Source organism: Pygocentrus nattereri, chromosome 17 (assembly GCF_015220715.1).
Source record: "Pygocentrus nattereri isolate fPygNat1 chromosome 17, fPygNat1.pri, whole genome shotgun sequence".
NCBI classification, from domain to species: Eukaryota; Metazoa; Chordata; class Actinopteri; order Characiformes; family Serrasalmidae; genus Pygocentrus; species Pygocentrus nattereri.
In genome coordinates this window covers 18031385-18051868 of record NC_051227.1, presented here as the reverse complement: position 1 = coordinate 18051868, position 20484 = coordinate 18031385, and the positions used below count along the sequence as shown (strand labels likewise).

The 20484-nt window shown below is 38.8% G+C and overlaps 1 protein-coding gene across 1 annotated transcript in view; it reads right to left on the bottom strand.

Annotated features, from left to right (window-relative positions):
• zmp:0000001114 (suppressor of tumorigenicity 14 protein homolog) overlaps positions 1 to 20484 on the bottom strand; it is an 88313-nt gene that overhangs the window by 12110 nt on the left and 55719 nt on the right. The window contains exons 8-16 of the mRNA XM_017719338.2: positions 19987 to 20126; positions 18278 to 18381; positions 15016 to 15125; positions 13946 to 14076; positions 13262 to 13366; positions 12371 to 12478; positions 11291 to 11404; positions 4045 to 4164; positions 3771 to 3951 (exon numbers count right to left, since the gene is read on the bottom strand). Of these exons, the coding sequence (XP_017574827.1) occupies positions 3771 to 3951; positions 4045 to 4164; positions 11291 to 11404; positions 12371 to 12478; positions 13262 to 13366; positions 13946 to 14076; positions 15016 to 15125; positions 18278 to 18381; positions 19987 to 20126 (1113 nt within the window). The remainder of the gene's footprint in view (positions 1 to 3770; positions 3952 to 4044; positions 4165 to 11290; positions 11405 to 12370; positions 12479 to 13261; positions 13367 to 13945; positions 14077 to 15015; positions 15126 to 18277; positions 18382 to 19986; positions 20127 to 20484) is intronic.

Here is a 20484-nt window from a genome sequence, read left to right as displayed (position 1 = left end):
AGCTTTCTTAATCAGCAGTCTAATTACTGCAAGTTGAAAAGTTTTTGGGATATATCCAAGACTAAGAGAGGAGTTTATCATTGACAGAATAGGCTTGGCTCTTTCTGGTAAAATCTCCTTGAGTAAACCTGTAGGAATCGGATCTAAAATACAGGTAGATGATTTTGTGGAAGAATCAATTTTAACTAGTTCATTTTCATGAAGTAATGTAAACAATTCCATCCTCTCTGCAGTGATTATAATATTCTCAGGATCTAGACTGACATTATAAGGCAGCAGGTTTGTAGAGTTTAACTGTGTGTTCTGAATTTTCTGCCTAATCTTTTAGATTTTTTCACTAAAGAAATTCATAAAATCATTGCTGCTATAGGCTAATGGCATCTGGGATTCAGTAAATTTTGTTCTCTGTTATTTCAAAATTGTGCTAAATAGTAGTCTATGATTATTCTTATTGTTTTCTATGAGAGAGGAGAGCTCTTCTATAGTCTTTAAGGCTCTCCTTCCAGCCAGACAAGTCAGACATCAGCTATAAAAAGTCTGTGAATGAAAGAGGTAACCTCAACACATTGAGATCATTTACTCCACTCCTTTGGAGTTTGTGTGGATACAGACCATGAATAAGGCTGTTCTTATCATGACATAGTTGTGTGGTATCCTTCCATAGCTGGTTAAAATACACTCCCTTTCCATTTGAATCAATGTTAAGCATGACAATCCTGACGAAATGCTATAGAACACCAAGCATCTTAAGCTCTCACAGTGATGATTTGCAGCACGTAAACAAAGAACAAACCCTGCCAATATGGCAGAATCGTCCCATATTGCAGTGCGATGTGACATCCATTTGCAAGCTCTATAAGTAGACATAAGCTAGTTAGGAAGCTAATGTTAACGCTGTTAGCATTTATGTGAGCCTCCACAGAACGAGAGTTTTCCCCCCCATTTCATTATGCTTGAGAAAAAAAAATACTATCTTCATTTGAAACTATACATGCAGACGTTCATGTGATTATGTAGAACAGTGCGGTACATCCTTTCATATCAGCCAATAAGTTAAGATAATTAGCAGACAAGGAAGATAATTAGTCAAATCAGATGCGTTAGAGTTGGATACAATCACCAATAAGACAATCACATTACTAGCTGTGGTGATAAGAACTTGTCCAGCTGTCTCTCAAGCAGGTAGACAATAAACTAGAGCTTAATGTACAAATACATGACTGAACAACTGGCTTCTGTTATAAAGGAAGTTTCAAGTTTTCTGTTGTTTTCCAAATCTAAATTATTCTATTGTTCCATGGTAATCAACAGTCCAATGCATATGGGGCATATGGAATATTCCTTTAATTGACATATGATTCTAACCATATAGCTCCAACTTCGGCCTGTTAGAATATATATAATAATTTAAATTCTAATACAATATAAAGTGTATATTAGTGTATAACGAGGTATATGCTGCTTTGTATATTCTTTTCTTCCAGAAATTAGGTTAGAATCCTTCCAGCAAATCATTCATGGTCAGTAGTAATGAGTAAATTACAAGCAAGTTACATTATATGGATCACCTGCAGTCATAGGCACCCCAGTCAAATTACATTGTTGATTTTCTTTGGAAAAATGTGTTCACATGCCCCTTCAGAGCACATACATTTTAATGCACACTGTTTATTTACTGAACTTAGCTCATTTATATTTTGTTTCTCCAAAATGTTCACCTCAAGCAAACAGAACAAAAATTTGCAGAAAATTGACAATCGCACCATATTTTAGTGTGTTTTTTTCCCCTGACATCTGTCAGTTTTAACCAGAATGTCTCACATAGTGCCAATTTAAGCCTGCTCTCTGTAAAGGATAGAGCAACATTTTTTATGTTAGAAAATCAAAAAAACATTAAAACTTTTGTGTTTGAGTGTACTTTGTCTTAAAATTAGACTGTAAATGTTTCCTTTCTGTTAAATGCCGCCCAGAACATATTTAGGAGGTTTAAGCTTGGTGTTATTCTTCAGGACCTGATGTGCAGCCGTACAGGAACAAAGAGAACGACTGTCACACTTTAGCACTGTGCACATTCTCCCTGCTGTAACACCCTCATTACCGCAGTCTGGGTAATTAGCTGATGAGTCGAGTCAGGTGTACAGGGAGCTGAGAAAAACACTGAAATGTGCACTGGAGAGGCGCAGGAGGAACAAGAGAAGCAAATACTACTTTAGAGTGTGGCCAGTGCTCCACCTGCTGGACAAAGCGCAGAACTACAAGACTGGAGCTGCACAATTAAAGGGCTTTTTTATTTTTCCCCAGTGGGCCACTTATAATGACTGTGTGTCATAATTTAGTTTTACACAATCATTTTCCAGCCCCTCTTCAGATATTAAACACGCTTTTCATTACGGCAGCTTTAAGAATGATATGTAAATGATCTCCGTTCTAATTGGCTGCTATGTACTGTGCCTCAGTCAAGCATTACGGGTTAAAATACTCCTTATAACAAGGGCGCTCAATCCTGGTTCTGGAGCTCTGGAGTTTAGCTCCAAAGATATTCTAACACACATGATCCAGGTAATAAAGGCTTTCAGGGGCATCTAAACTTGCCACTGAATTTATCAGGGTGGTAGACTTCCAGGACCAAGATTGGACACCCCTGTCTTATAACATCAAAATAAGAGGGTGGAGCTAAACTGCTGTAGATGGAGTGAATACAGACTGGACAGGTTTTCGTTACTACACAATAACAATTAGTGTGAAATGGGCAGATTAAATGGGCACTATGGAAGTCCACAGAGGACATTAGCTGTTGCTATAATTTTATGCATTGTTATTTTAACATAACATCTTGTGATATCAAGATAATAACTTTCACAATATAGTTAACTTGTTATCTCATGAGAACAAGACAGTTAACTTATCTCTAGATAACAACATTGTTATGTTAAGACAGCTTAATAAACATAACAGCTCCGACCCCATGTATGAGACACTGGCAGCACTGGGCAGCTCCTTCAGTGACCAGCTGTTTCACACAAGTGTGTGAAGGAGTGCTTTCGCAGGTCCTTCCTAACTGCTGCTGTTAGTCTGTAAAACCAGCACTGCTCCCAGCAGAACCCCCATTAGAACTCATACCCCTACAGAATGTATCACCTTTTCCTGTGCGCAATATAATCAGTACTCCATTTATAATATTTATAATAAAAAAAATGTCTATAGTGTGAATATTCTTTAGTTTTCTATTTATAATTGAATAACTCCTCACCGTCCTATGTGAGATACTCTGAGATATATATATATATATATGGCAACAAGTAACAAACAGTAAAAAACCTTAAGTACTTAATAAAATTACAAGACAGTTAACTAGTTATCTCAAAATAACAACTTTATCCTGAAATCACAAAGTAGTTAACTCGTTTTCTCAAGATAACAATCCAGAAAATGATCACTACCTCAAGGCCTCTCTGGACTTCCGTAGATGAACTGTGCCAATTGGTTTTTGTGATTTTATGTGTAAGTACTGTGAGCTGGCTAAGTAAGTGTGCCCTGCATTTCAATGCTGTTGCTATACTTTGACAAATATATCGCTGTTTGAAAAACTATGAAGAGCCTAATCATATGCAAAAGTTTTGGCAGCCCATTCAAATTACATTACATCTACAGAGATCATACTTCTGCACATACATACACAAAAAAATAATAATAATCCCAATGAGGCCCATATAAAATATATGGTGCTTTTACTACGTATATTTGGAATGCACAGCCAGCGGGTTACTCACGAAGCTTCTGCACTGGCGAAACAGTGGGCGGCGGACAGCAGCCATTTGTTGGAGATGATGGAGGCCCCACACGTATGTCCATTGTTCATGTAGTGGAGACTGACCTGCCAAGGCCATTCTCCAACATCAGCGTTCTGCCCGCCAACGATACGGTTGTGTTTATAGGGTCTCTCCCCACAATCTAAAACACCATTGAAGAGATAGTGTTGATGCTGAGACAGTGAAGTGACACTCATTCACCAAATATGACTCGTATTAATGAACGTTAACTCACCACAGCCTTCCTCGTCAGAGCCATCGGTACAGTCACTGACTTTATCACACTCAGCGTTGAGTTTGTTCATACAGTCTCCACTCTTACAGGAGAAGGTGTAGGCTGTGCAGATTCCTGCAGCTGAGAGAGAGAGAGAGGGAGGCAGGGAGGGAGAGAGAGAGTGAGAGAAAGAGAGATTGTCAGTGAGGAGAAAGGAGTGTGGGCTTGGTAGGATGCTGCTTGCTCGCTCACGGCCATGCAAGAGCCGCCTTATCGATCAGACTTATTGATCAACAGAGGAGGTCACTTATCACCTCTAAATTATACAGACACAACAACAAACAAACAAGTGGGGTGAAGAAAAAGAGAAGTAAAGGAAAGAAAAAGAGCAAAAAAATGGCAAAAGAGAGGAAGGAAGAGCGAAATAAAGTGTGAAAATAAAAAAATGAAGAGGAAATATATCACAGAGAAAGAGTGAAAGAAAGAAAACGAACAAGAAAATAGAAAGAAGAGTAAACAAAGACAGACAAGCAAGACAAAGGGAGGAAAAAGAGATTTTATATTACACACACACACACACACACACACACACACACACACACACACACACACACACACACACGTTCAGTTGCTTGTTAACACAAATAGCTAATCAGCCAATCACATGGCCGCAACTCAATGCATTTAAGCATGTAGAGGTGGTAAAGACAACTTGCTGAAGTGCAGACCGAGCATCAGAATGGAGAAGAAAGGTGATTTAAGTGACTTTGAACGTGGCGTGGTTGTTGGTGCCAGACGGGCTGGTCTTTCAGAAAAGTATTTCAGAAACTGCTGATCTGCTGGGATTTTCATGCACAACCATCTCAAGGGTTTACAGAGAACGGTCCAAAAAAGAGAAAATATCCAGTAAGCGGCAGTTGTGTGGACAAATGTCTTGTTGATGTGAGAGGTCAGAGGAGAATGGGCAGACTGGTTCCAGATGATAGAAAGACAACAGTAACTCAAATAACCACCAAAATCTCTGAGGAATGTTTCCGACACCTTGTTGAAAGTATGCCATGAAGAATTAAGGCAGTTCTGAAGACAAAAGGGGGGCCAAACTTTTACTAGCAAGGTGTACCTAATAAAATGGCCGGTGAGTATGAGTGTAAAATATTATTAATTTTCTATCAATTTTGTTTATTCAAATAACACTTTTCTCAACAGATAAACACATACTACACAAATAGATTTTGAAAATACTTTCACACAGTACTGTACATACTGTACATACTGACATCACAAAAACGTATTCAAAATGGGCTTTTTTTGCAGCTTAGCTTCCGTACACACGGTCACACATTGTCAAGGTACAAACAATGTATATGTTCCATCAAAGGTACAGCAGTGGTTTTAAAGTCCAGTTGTGAACCTTAAATAAGTTTTTCCAGGTGAAAAGTATGTATTTATATGAGACGGGGTGTGTGAAGTAAATACAGCTAAGACAATATCATTCCAGTGGAATATAGTACAGATATGTTCCCTGACTAAAGGTACTGAGATGTAACCTTGAGTGTACCACCTCAGTGACAAGAGGGGTCCAGTGACAATTTAGTACCTTTTTTTTCCTCCAACCCTTTACTAGCAAGGTGTACCTAATAAAGTGGCTGGTGAGTGTGTGTGTGTATGTATGTGTGTGTGTATATATGTGTGTGTGTGTGTGTATTTTATAATATATACACACACACATACATACACACACATATACACACACACACACACACACATACATACACATATATATATGTGTGTGTGTGTGTGTGTGTGTGTGTGTGTGTGTGTGTATGTATGTATGTATATATATATATATATATATATATATATATATATATATATATATATATATATATATATATACATACATACATACACACACACACACACACACACACACACACACACACACATATATATATATATATATATATATATATATATATATATATATTCCTTAGTTATGAGGCTAATGTAGCTAACGAGTAGAATCTTACACCCCACCAGCATGCAGTAAAGTACATACCCCTCAAACCGTGTCGAGCTGTTCAGTTAATCTCTAACAGATCTGCTTATGTGGTTTCGGACACTATGATATATTGCCATCTACAAACCTGGACAGAGACTGTTGAATAGCTAAAAACAGCAGCAGCCGTCCTGAACTGTCTAATTTTGCTCCTAGACATTTAAAGCTCCTTCACATCGGGACTTTGTTTGTGGGACCGTTTACCGGATGGGGACAGTTTTAGTGTCTTGCCTGATTTTCAGGAGTACCAATTTCTCTGTATTTGTTTTTCATGTTCAGGATTATCTCATGTTTGATTTCCTCAGAAAAATCACCTTAAAAATGAAGAACTTGCACTTAACAGCCATTCTGACTGTGAATTAACTAAATCTCTGATTTCTGCTCAGTATTGTTTTCTCTGACAAACTAACATGTTGACACATCATCCACTAAAATAACTCTTGGCTATTTTTGAATAATAAAACATTTTCAAACGTGCTCCTCTACATGCTACTAAATATTTTAGCTCCTAATCATCAACTGAAAAAGTCAGCCTACGGCTTTAGGTTAATTTTTTTCCTTTTTTTCTTGTGCACACATTAGAGGAGCCCTAACTACAGACTACTAACCGATATCTGTGCCACCACCCCCCAGTATATGCAAACCTCTTTTTGCCATCTCTTTTTCCAAACATCTAACATAAAACGCAAATATGTGTTAATTAGCACTGGGCGGGGCATTTCCTTTTTGGCAGGATTTGCCTCCCATACCCAGTAACCCATTTCAACATGGCAGGTTATGTGGTAGCAGCACAACACCTGCCATGCCTGCTTACACTGTCAAATAACAGCTTTTCTCAATAGAAAATTTGTTCTTTGTCAGAAGATCATTTTGTTATTGCTATGGTTTGGTAGTTTTTGTTATAGTTTGGAAGTTCTTGGTATTGTTTGGCTGTTCTTGACGTGGTTTGGCAGTTTTTGGTTTAGTTTGGAAGATTGTATATGGTTTGGTTGTTCTTGGTATAATGTGGTAGTTTTTTGAAATTTTGTTCTTGGTATGATTTGGTTGTTCTTGATATGTGGTTTGTTTGTTGTTGGTATTGTTTGGCTGCTTCTTGGTAACGTTGGTTGCTCTTCGTCTGGCTTGGTTGCTCTTGGTATTGTTTGGTTGTTTCTGACATGGTTTGGTTGTTCTTCATACAGTTGAAACCAGAAGTTTACATACACTATATAAAAAGACACATATGCATTTTTTTCCTCACTGTCTGACATGAAATCAGAATAAACTTTTCCTGTTTTAGGTCAATTAGGATTACCAAAATTATTATTATTATTATTATTATTATTATTATTATTATTATTTATTATTCTATTTGCTAAATGCCAGAATGAGAGAGGCAATTTTTTAAGGTTATTTTTATTACTTTCTCCAAAGTCAAAAGTTTAAATACATTTCATTAGTATTTGGTACCACTGCCCTTAAACTGTATGACTTGGGTCAAACGTTTTGGATATCCTTCCACAAGCTTCTCACAATAGTTGGCAGGAATTTTGGCCCATTCCTCCTGACAGAACTGGTGTAGGCCGCCTTGCTCGCACATGAATTTCAGCTTTGGCCATAAATTTTCAATAGGATTGAGATCAGGACTTTGTGATGGCCACTCCAAAACATTGACTTTGTTATCCTTAAGCCACTTTGTAACCAGTTTGGCAGTATGCTTCAGGTCATTGTCCATTTGGGAGACCCATTTGTACCCAAGCTTTAACTTCCTGGCTGATGTCTTGAGATGTTGCTTCAGTATTTCCACATAAATGTTCTTTTCTCATGATGCCATTATTTTGTGAAGCGCACCAGTCCCTCCTGCAGCAAAACAACCCCACTACATGATGCTGCCTCCCCCGTGTTTCACAGTTGCGATGGTGTTCTCATGCTTGCAAGCTTCCCCCTTTTCCCTCCAAACATAACAATGGTCATTATGGCCAAACAGTTCATTCGTCAGACCACAGGACGTCTCCAAAAATTAAGGTCTTTGTCCCTGTGTGCATTTGCAAACAATCTTGACTTTTTATGTTTCTTTTGGAGTAATGGTTTCTTCCGGGAAGAGTGGCCTTTCAGCCCATGTCGATACAGTACTCGTTTCACTGTGGATAATGACACACTCTTACCAGCTTCAGCCAGCATCTTCACAAGGTCTTTTGCTTTTGTTGGGTTGATATGCACATTTTGGACCAAAGCACATCCATCTCTGGGACACAGAACCTGTCTCCTTCCTGAGCAGTATGATGGCTGGACATTCCCATCTTGTTCGTACTTGTGTATAATTGTTTGTACACATGAACGAGGCATCTTCAGGCATCTGGAAATTGCACCAAAGGATAAAGCAGACTTGTGCAAGTCCACAATTCTCTTCCTGATATCTTGGCTGATTTCTTTCGACTTTCCCATGATGTTACACAAAGAAGCAGTGTGTTTCAGGTGTGCCTTAAAATACATAAACAGGTGTGTCTCTAATTAACTCGGATGTTGCCAATAAACCTATCAGAAGCTTCCAAAGACATGACATCACATGGGCTGTCCCAAATTGTTTAAAGGCATAGCAATCTTAGTGTATTTAAACTTTTGACTTTGAAGAAAGCAATAAAAATTGCCTTAAAAAAATTCCCTCTCTCATTATTCTGGCATTTAGCAAATAGAAATAATTTTGGTAATCCTAATTGACCTAAAACAGGAAACGTTTATTCTGATTCCATGTCAGACAGTGAGGAAAAAAAAAATGCATGTGTCTTTTTATATAGTGTATGTAAACTTCTGGTTTCAACTGTACATGATTTGGTTGTTTGTGTTATGGTCTGTTAATTTTTGGTATTTTTTTCTTGATATAGTTTGGCATTTTTTTATATGGTTTCATTGTGCTTGGTATAGTTTGGTGGTTTTATACTGTTTGGTTGTTATTGGTATAGTTTGGTAGTTTTTATATTGTTTGGTTGTTATTGGTATAGTTTGGTAGTTTTTATACTGTTTGGTTGTTATTGGTATAGTTTGGTGGTTTTATACTGTTTGGTTGTTATTGGTATAGTTTGGTAGTTTTTATACTGTTTGGTTGTTATTGGTATAGTTTGGTAGTTTTTATACTGTTTGGTTGTTATTGGTATAGTTTGGTAGTTTTTATATTGTTTGGTTGTTATTGGTATAGTTTGGTAGTTTTATATTGTTTGGTTGTTACTGGTATAGTTTGGTGGTTTTTATACTGTTTGGTTGTTATTGGTATAGTTTGGTAGTTTTTATACTGTTTGGTTGTTATTGGTATAGTTTGGTAGTTTTTATACTGTTTGGCTGTTATTGGTATAGTTTGGTGGTTTTTATATTGTTTGGTTGTTATTGGTATAGTATGGTAGTTTTTATAATGTTTGGTTGTTATTGCTATAGTTTGGTAGTTTTTATACTGTTCGGTTGTTACTGGTATAGTTTGGTAGTTTTTATACTGTTCGGTTGTTATTGGTATAGTTTGGTAGTTTTATATTGTTTGGTTGTTATTGGTATAGTTTGGTAGTTTTTATACTGTTTGGTTGTTATTAGGGCGGCACGGTGGCGTGGTGGGTAGCACTGTCGCCTCACAGCGAGGAGGGCCTGGGTTCGATTCCCCGGACGGGTGATCAGGGTCCTCTCTGTGTGGAGTTTGCATGTTCTCCCTGTGTCTGCGTGGGTTTCCTCCGGGTTCTCCGGTTTCCTCCCACAGTCCAAAGACATGCAGTCAGGCCAATTGGACATGCTAAACTGCCCCTAGGTGTGAGTGTGTGAGTGACTGTCTGTGTCTGTCTGTCTGCCCTGCGATGGACTGGCGACCTGTCCAGGGTGTATCCTGCCTTCCGCCCGAAGACTGCTGGGATAGGCTCCAGCATCCCCCCGCGACCCTGACGGAGAAGCGGCTTAGAAAATGGATGGATGGATGGATGGTTGTTATTAGTATAGTTTGGTAGTTTTTATACTGTTTGGTTGTTATTAGTATAGTTTGGTAGTATTTACACTGTTTGGTTGTTATTGGTATAGTTTGGTAGTTTTTATATTGTTTGGTTGTTATTGGTATAGTTTGGTAGTTTTTATACTGTTTGGTTATTATTGGTATAGTTTGGTAGTTTTTATATTGTCTGGCTGTTATTGGTATAGTTTGGTAGTTTTATATTGTTTGGTTGTTATTGGTATAGTTTGGTAGTTTTTATATTGTTTGGCTGTTATTGGTATAGTTTGGTAGTTTTATATTGTTTGGTTGTTATTGGTATAGTTTGGTAGTTTTTATATTGTTTGGCTGTTATTGGTATAGTTTGGTAGTTTTTATATTGTTTGGCTGTTAGTATGCTTCAACTGTTTTCCAACTGTTTTTTTTTCTCCTCTATATACATTTCATACATCTCTTGTTTATAGCCTATAATAGCCTATAAGATATTGTTTATATCTCTTCTTGTTAAAATAATAAGAAATAAGTCTTAATGTGAAGTAGCCGAAGGTTTACTGTAATGCATCTGTGTGTTTGTTTCAATAACTGATGTAATCACAATGTAAAAATATTTTAGGCCCCTGTCCATGTTTCGTGATTGAAGGCATTTCATGTGTTGAAGGACACAGCATGGTCTTATCAGTTTCACAAACATGACCAATAAGATCAGTCTTGCACTGCTACAGAATGTTCTGAAGCTAGACAACATATCAGAACTGATTCAAGACATGGGCTAATGTTACACATTCAGAGACGCGGACGACGAGTTTTTAGAATTTAAAATTGTCCAACTGCACTGACACAACCCTGCACATCACTGACGTATACATTAGCCTCACAGCCTATAGTACAAAATTACATTTTAAGCTTTAAATGCAACTTTCCTGTTAGTGAAATGAGCTCTCTATTCTGTCTCCGTGTGTCTGTTTACTCTGTCTCTTTCTCTTTGTCTGTGCTCACTCTCTCTATCCCTGAATGCTTTGTAAGGGGGTTTGTTGATGAAAACTTAACACACTGTGAACGCACCTGAATGAATTCGCTGCACATTTCAGTCGTTTCGGCTGATTGATCATTCTCCCACACAGTGTTTTTTTTCTTTTCAAGCAGCACTAAGAGAGCTTTTGATAAAGCACTGAGGTACTGGTCTTAAGCCTGTCCACATCTGGACTGTTTTCACATTCTGAAGCCAATAACATGAAACAATGTCTTTCTGCTGAAAGTGACAAGTGTTCACTCACACACTGTACAGGATGCCTCATCACTCCCATCTGCGCAGTCCCTCTTTCCATCACAGCTTACAGTCTGAGGCAAACATGTCCCATCACCACACCTCAACTGATTCTTATTACAGGCTGCAGAGAGAGAGAGAGAGAGAGAGAGAGAGAGAGAGAGAGAGAGAGAGAGAGAGAGAGAGAGAGAGAGAGAGAGAGAGAGAAAGAGAAAGAAAGAGAGAAAGAGAGAGAGACAGACAGAGACAGAGAGAGACAGAGAGAGCGCACAACATTACACAAAAGGTACAAAAGGTACAAATGAAAGAGAGAGAGAAAGTTGAGCAGTAGAGTGGTAGAGCTGAGAGCAGTAGAGTGCAGGAAAGCTGTAGAGTTGGCTGCATTAGAGCAGCAGAGTTAAGAGTAGAGGAATAGAGTTCAGTGCAGCAGAACTGTAGAGTTGACTGCAGTAGAGCAGTAGAGTTCAGAGTAGTAGCTGTAGAGTTCAGCACAGTAGAGTTGAGCACAGCAGAGCTGAGCACAGTAGAGCTGAGTGTAGTTGAGCGACAGAGCTGAGCACAGTAGAGTTGAGGGCAGTAGAGCAGTAGAGCTGAGCGCAGTAGAGCAGCAGTGCAGTACAACAGCAGAGCTGTATTCCTGAGTGCAGTAAAGCTGGGCATAGTAGAGCAGCAGTGCTGAGCACAGTATAGCAAAGCAGTAGAGCGGTAATCCTGAGTACAGTAGAGAAGTAGAGCCGAGTGCAGTAGAGCCGAGTGCAGTAGAGCTCTAATCTTGAGCGCAGCAGAGCTCTAATCTTGAGCGCAGCAGAGAAGTAGAGCTGAATGCAGTAGTGCCGAGCACAATAGAGCACTAGAGCTGTAGAGCTGAGAGCTGTAGAGCTGAGCGCAGCAGAGCTGAGCACAGTAGAGCAGTAGAGCCGAGTGTAGTAGAGCAGAGTGTAGTAGAGCTCTAATATTGAGCGCAGTAGAGAAGTAGAGCTGAATGCAGTAGTGCTGAGCACAGTAGAGCACTAGAGCTGTAGAGCTGAGCGCAGTAGAGCAATGAAGCTGAGTACAGCAGATGGAGACGCTGTAACACTGAAATACTCACTGCACTGCTGTTCATCACTGTTGTCTCCACAGTCGTTCACCTGATCGCATACAAAGTACTTGGGCTTGCATAGACCATTAGCACATGAAAAGTGATCATCCTCACATTCTAGAGAGAAACATAACAGACATGTTATAATAACATCTTATTTACATTTCATATACAATTTATTTATACTGTTAATATTTTAAGATATTTACTTTTTTTCTATTATACACACACATACACACACATACACAGTGCAAAAACATGCTTCATTAACCTTTATTTACATATACCCATTAAGCTAGAGTTATTCATTTTTCAGGACATATTTCTGAGACTAGGTATATAAGATTATCCAACTGCATAAGGAAGGGGAAAGGTAAATGAAACAAGGTGAAAAAAACTATTTTTCTTTTAAATGATATAAAGAAAATGTGACTCCTAACTTTGCTAGACTTGGTAGACCATCATAATCCATCCCCATCAAATAAAGTGCACTTAAGGCTTTTATCTTTGAGAGATAGGGACAATGGACTGGCCATCCCAGAGCTGGCCTGAATATAATTGAATGTGTTTGGGATTACTTGCATCATGAACAGCAGAAAATAAATCCAACTTCTAAGACTGACCTTGGGAGATGTTTCTGCTTTTTTCCTGATGCTGAAAATGTATGACTTGTACTTAATGACCATTCTGACTGTACATTAAATAAAGGAACAGTGGTTCTTGACTTTTGCACAGTACCTTGTCTGTCCATCCATCCATCCATCCATCCATAACCACACATAGACCTCAAGATATGAGGCAGCTATTCCATGAATTCAACAGAAAATTAAACAATATATTCTGTACATTTCTTTCATTAATAAATTCAGCATTGCATCACTGGCCAAACTTCATACTTACGGCATTTTCTCTCATCACTCATGTCTCCACAGTCGTTCCAGCCATCGCACTGCAGCTCCTTAGCAATACACATCCCTGTAGTGCAGGTATACTGACCAGGACATGCTACACACAGAGCACAAATAGAGAGAAGAATCAGAACAACAAAGACATTTAGTAGTACAGAAGGCGAACACATGATACAAAAAGAGATGAAGAACTGCACTATTAAGAACAAAGGTTCCTAAATGTAAAAAAAAAAAAAAAAAAACCATTTAATTTGGGTAGAAGGTGGTGAATTTAATTAGGACGTTCTGTAAATAATAAAAAAATGCTTTTAATGCAACATTGTCTTAAAGGACCATACACTGAAAAGTGTTTTGTGGAACCAAAAATGGATCTCCTATAGCATATCTCCTAAAACATAGGTAGAAAAAAAAAGATGCCACTGTTGTCCATGAACACAGACAAACATATTTAAAACGGCTACTTCTACAATTGTTTTTTAGATGAGCAATGTAATTGATATCCATGTTTATACGGTATTTAGTGTCAGAAACCAAATTAGCAAGTCTATTAGAGATTACTTAACATGACAGTTTAAAGTGTGATGAATTAGGTACGCAGTTTGTACAATACTTATTGGTGGGGTATACACTATTTGTGGTAAGGGGTAAAATCTTATACCACTATTGAGCTCCTTACGGTTTTTGGGGTCATATGCGCTGTAAACGGCCATGAAGCCTTTATCCGTGTAGGACTTATCAGAGTGGAAGTTGATCATCAGGGTGTTGCTTGGGCTGGTCAGGGCCAACATTGACCTCTCGCCACAATACCTTAGACACACACACAAATACAAATGCATAAAAAGTGGAAGAGTGTATTGTCATTACAGAGCACCATATTATTTACAGTACTTTACATGGTAAGGCATGCCACCACTGGACTCGGGAGCAGTGGAAACGTATTTCGTGGAGTGACGAATCACACATCTCTATCTGTCAGTCTGATGGAGCAGTCTGGGTTTGGCAAATGCCAGGAGAATGTTACCTGCCTGACTGCATTGTGCCAACTGTAAAGTTTGGTGGAGGGGGGATAATGCTATGGGGCTGTTTTTCAGGAGTTGGACTAGAACCCTTAGTTCCAGTGAAGGGAAATCTTAAAGTTTGACAGACCAAGACTTTTTGGACAATTGTACACTTCCACCTTTGTGGGAACAGTTCGGGGAGGAACCTTCTCTGTTCCAGCATGACTGAGTCCCAGTACATAAAGCAAGGTCCATAAAGGCCTGGCAGGGTGAGATTGGTGTGGAAGAGCCTGCCTGCCTGCACAGAGTCCTGACCTCAACCCAATTGAACACCTTTAGGATGAACTAGAACTCTCATCCAATATCACAATATCAATATGACCTAACAAATGCTCTTCTACGTGCAAAATCTACCACAGACACACTCAAAAATCTTGTAGAAAGTTCCCAATAACATCCATAATACAGCCTTGCTTTTGGTGAAATAAAGTAGATATGCTATAACAGTAGACAAATGTAAAAAGTGAAAGGCCTCATACTCCACATTTTTATATTATGTTTCCCCTTTAGGGCCATTTAAAACAAAATTTATGAATCAAAAATTATAACATTTTTACATGACCTACATTGACTTACATTTTCCACCTATTTTTATGTTTTAAAATTAAACAGGCTGTTTTTGTTACTGTACCTTTTAACCTGATGTACATAAATGACACTTTTACGTAATGAGTTAAATGAATCTTACTTTATGCCCAGAATCTCCACATAGTCTTTGTTACAGTTGCGGACGTTCACTTGAGGCTCTTTCAATCGGAACATGGTGAACTTCACACGGATGTTCATACCTGCAGGAACCTAGACATAGAACAGTTATTAAAGTGACCACATCTTACATTCCCCAATTTTTCCTTTGGACTTCACTTATAAGAATGATGTGATTTATATAGCAAACACAGTCATAATTCATTAGCATTTGGCCTTCATCTCTTAGAATTAAATGAGCTCTTTCTGTTACGGTGTCTGACTGATATAGGCAAATGATCTCTGTTCTAATTGGCTGCCCTGTATTGTACCACACTCAAAAAGCAGTCTAGGCTGAAACACTCCTGTTACTTCACAGTGAATGGGCGGGGCTAAACTGCTATAGGCTCATTTGGCAAATGTGTGCGCATGTGTTGGTTTCTGTGACATCACAAAAACAATGAATTCAAAATGGGCCATTTTTGCAGCTTAAGTTCCACATATGGACTGTATTTACTATGGAGCCCCTAAAGGGTCATGGTTTAAAAAAAAAAAACCCCACAACAGTTAATGACATCGTGTCCCCTCCCAAATGTTTTGCATTTCCTTGCAAAAAATGCACTCCATCACAAATGTTCGGCATTCCCTCGTAAATGTTTTGCATTACGTTGCAAACGGTTTGCATTCGCTTGCAAAAGCTGTGCTTTGCTTAAGCTCAGAGATGAAGCAGCTCATTGAATTTACGTTGACCTTGGATTGAAATACAAAGACATAGTGTCACTTCTCAAAATCAAACATGATTGTTATTAGTGACTCAAACAGCAACTGAGATCGAGTGTCTTTGTACACTAAACGCTACATTTCCAGAGACTGCAGAGAACAATTGCTGAATAAACTCAGCACAGACTAACGAAACTGGGAAAACAACATTTAACATTAGCTTTGCTGTCTGACAGGCATATATTTTGTGAGGGAATGCAAAACATTTGCGAGGGAACGCAGTTTATTTGTGAGACAACGTAATGTCATTACCTGTTTTTTCTTTTTTTTTTTAAACCACAGCCCCTTAGTGGCTCCGTAATTTACTAAGGACTGAATGGTGATTAGAAATGTTCAGAATTTCCTTGATAATGACCCTTTAAAGGCAAATAGTGAAAGGCACATTCAACCTCTCATAAAAGGTCTCGTATAAGTTTAGCTGTTCTATTCATCATGGCCTGTTCTCTTAAAACAAGTCCAGGTACTCTAGATCAGTGTTTCTCAATCCTGGTCCTGGAGACCCAGTGTCCTGCACATTTTAGTGCTTTTAACACTGCAGCTCAATAATGGACTGTTCATGATCTAATTAGATTAATCAAGTATGTTGGGAGCAAGAAGAAAGGAAAAAAAAAAAAAAAAAAAAACATTAAATCCCCAAAAAGTGCAGAGCAGTGGGCCTCCAGAACCAGGGTTGAGATGCACTGCCCTAGACTACTAATGAAACATGTGTTGGTAGCTATTTGAGCTACATCACAGAACTGTTTCTCTCTGTAGTTCTATTTAAGTGACCCAGATTCGTATTGTAAGTTTTAGTTTCTGCATTTTTATGCATCACTGCTTTCCATAAATGTCTGAATAATCGGTCTCAGAGCCAAACAAGGCGTATATTTAGAGATCTGCCTCAGCTATAATAAGCCTGGTCAAATCCTGATCCTTCGTTAGGGCTACTTCTACCTCTCAGTGCCCAATATAAGTCACTTTTAACAAGCTCAACAGACACTATGCACAACTTTTCCATCATTCAGAACACACACACACACATACACATTTATTTAGTACAGTTCAGAACATGAAATGTTGATAAAAATCAGTGTATTTATTGTTTTTGGTAGTACTTTTATACTTTTGATAATATTTTCTAAAAGTAGCACAACTGATGCTTTTGTTGCCTGTTCCAGCTTCTGAAACCTCAGATAAGCTAAATACTGTGACACTCATCATGCATAAGTCTTAAAGCATCATGATGTTAATTGTTTTTGCCATATTGCTCACAACTGATCCAAAGCAGAGAAAAGGAACACTTTATGCACGTTAGAGCTATGAGAAATCCAAGTAATGCATCTGAGACACTCTAAAAGGGACATTTATCACCCTAAAAAAGTGATTTCTCTGCAGCACTTTAAAGTAGCTGCCATCCAAATTCCTCAGATCAGTAACTCTGATCACACTGTAAGTCAATATTACAGACGCTATAAAAAGCAGAGCAAAAAATCCAAACATATCAGCGTCTCACTGCATGCATACTAAAAAAAATAAGTGATTTTACTGCATTTTACAGAATGCAGCTTGGCAATTATCTTAATTGGAGTTCTACTTGATTCTACTAACTTGAATGCACTTAAGTTTATTTATTTATTTATTTATTTATTTATTTATTTATTATGTAATGGTAATGAAGAAAAATGGCTGTAAATCAGAAAAAATATGCTTTCCTTGCTAAATATTTTGCTTTACAATGCCCTGCATGTACCTCCTGCAATGAATGTATTTAAAAAAATAAATAAATAAAAATAAGCCAAAAGCTTATCGTAAAACAATGCCAGACATCAGGCAATGTATTTAAAACCACTTCATGTAATACCTTTCTCTAAGGCAGCTTTCAAAGGCACATTAAACTCCTATTCCTATTACTACTACTAATACTACTGATATTAATATTAGTAGGATAATCGTTTGTAGGTAGTTTGACTAGAGGAAGATGGGTCCCCCCTTGTGAGCCTTGGTTCCTCCCAAGGTTTCTTCCTCAGACCCTGAGGAAGTTTCTCCTTGCCACTGTCGCTCTTGGCTTATTCACCTGGGGGTTTTTACATTCTTTTTAAAACTTCGTCTTCTCTGGAATTCTGTGAAGCTGCTTTGTGACAACACCAGTTGTAAAAAGCGCTACACAAATAAATTTGATTTGATTTGATATTCCTATTGTCATCACCATCAACTACTATGACTCTGGACGTTTCTCTAGAACAGAGTATTTCACATCAAACAATCAGGATCAGGATCTTTACTCACTCAGTGGAATATGCATCCTATATGTGTATCCTGTGTATATATGTATATATGTGTATATATAATATGTATCCTATGGAATGGGAAATAATTTTAGAGATCAGGCCACATCAGGGATTATATCTGCCCAAGTTTGACTAAACAGATGACATGTAAAACTTCATTCATTAGCATGTAAATTAAGCAATACAGCACTGAAGTGAGGACAGGACAGAGATAGTTACATTTATGGTCCAGGTGCAGTCCACTAAAGGTGGGTAGAAGCTGGGATAATGAGGGGAGCTGATGTTTCCATTTAGACTGGTCAGAACTCTTCCACATGTCTGGGCTACAATGAGAATCAAACAGACCACAGAACAGAGCACATCGCACAAGCTTTATACTGCAGTGATCCACAGAAAACAGAGAGTGAGCTTCATTCTATAAAAGCCAGAGGAAAAATCCCTAAAGAGAACTTTACCCTAGACCTTCCATTCGTCTGGCTGTCTTTTTCTTTGTATACAGGCACATTGTTGGCTACAACAAAAGTACTACATAAACAAACAAATAAATAGTTTGTTAACATGTGCCAACCAATAGTGGCATAATACGAAACAAGGCTATAATCTCCATCAGCTCTAGACAAAACTACTTCAGTAAGTGTTTGGATCGATGCCGTTATTCAGTTTGACATTCAAACAGCCAGTCAGGCAGACAAAGCGTGTTCCTACTTGAGTGTAGGCCGCTCTTTAACTCAACAGGTTATGAGTAATGAGTTTGGTGAAACTGCGTGGGAGCAGCTGAGAGGAATGAATCAGGAATTTTATCAAAAGGTAGAGCAGGTAAAATCTTCTCACCAAAATAGTCCTTATTTATAATTCTAATGTCTGCATTGTTATTGATTTACTTTCTGAAGGGCCAAAGTACAGAATCAAATTTCTGAGTTAGTATTTTAGTGACTAAACGAGTTGGGGCATTCACTGAAAGAGGATGGGGCTATACCTGATAAAGGTGGGGTGTTACCTGAGGGTTAATGGCCATTACCTGAGAGGGGCCTGGTGTTACTTGAGGGGACTGGTGGTTTCTGAGGAGAGTGTGGTGTTGCCTAAGGGGGTGACACTACTAAAGGGGTGGGGTATTGCTTGAGGTGGTGAGGTGTCACCTAATGTGATGAAGGGTTACCTAAAGAAGTGGGGTGTTACCTAGGGGTGTTATCTATGGGGATGCAGTGTTATCTAAGGGGGTGTAGTGTTACCTAAGGAGGTAGCACTACAAGGGGGTGTGGTGTTTCATAAGGGGCTGAAATGTTACCGAAGGGGTTGGGGTGATACTTGAGGAGGTGAAGTGTTACCTAAAAGGGGTGAAGTGTTTCCTTAGGGGGTTGGGGTGTTTCCTAAGGGGTTGGAATGTTACCTAAAGGGTTGGGGTGTTACTTGAGGGGTGAAGTGTAACGTTAGGGGGTAACCTAAGGGCAAGGTGTGTTACTTGAGAGGGTGAGGTGTTATCTGTGGGGATAGAATGCATCCTGAAGAGGATGAAGCCTTACCTGGGAGGGTGAGGCATCACCTAAGAGTTTGGGGTGCTACCTGAGAAAGGGAATTACCTGAGGGATTGGGGTGTTGGCCATGGGTAACAAGTGATACCTGTGGGGTGGGGGTGTTACTTGAGAGGAATCGGGCATTATATGTGGTGATAGGGCGTCACCTGTGAGGGTGGGATGTTACCTGTGCGAAAGGATGAGTGACTTGTTGGATGGTGAGATGTTACTTGAAGGAGATGGGGCACTACCTATAGGGATGGGGGACTGCCTGAGGGGGTGAGATGTTACCTGATGGTGATGAGGTGCTATTTGAAGCAGACAGCATATTATCTGGTGGGAGGTGGAGTATCACATATAGTGAAATGGATTGCGCTGAACACTATCTGTAGTGAAGGAGATGATACTGTACATTACCTGTAGTGATGGGGATGGCGCTGTAATTTGCTTTGAATCCAGGCCTCTGGACTTCACCGTCAGCGACCAGTATGAGGAGCATGATGTTGTTGGAGGAGATCACTTCTAGCGGGTTAGTAGGTGGACGCTGCCCACACTTCCTATCAGAGAGGTAATAAAACAGTTCAAGATTCGCCCTGTGTAACAGAGCTAAAATTCAATGTCTAATTAGCCTAAAATGTACTCCATGATGCTACGTTTATGTTGCTTCTGACAAGAAGGGCTGTAGAAACTTCAGACTGATTTCCAAAGCCATGACCACATGCTTTACATATAAAAAAAAAAAAAAAAAAAAAAAAAAAAAAAAAAAAAAAAAAAAAAAAAAAAAGCATTTTCAGTCGTTATAGAGGAGTTCTCATAATTCAACTAACCACTGGGACAGTCAAGTTGTATGGACAATACTGTAAATCCCTCACAGTAGTTGTGGGGAATTTACTCTACCACTGCCTAATGGTTTTT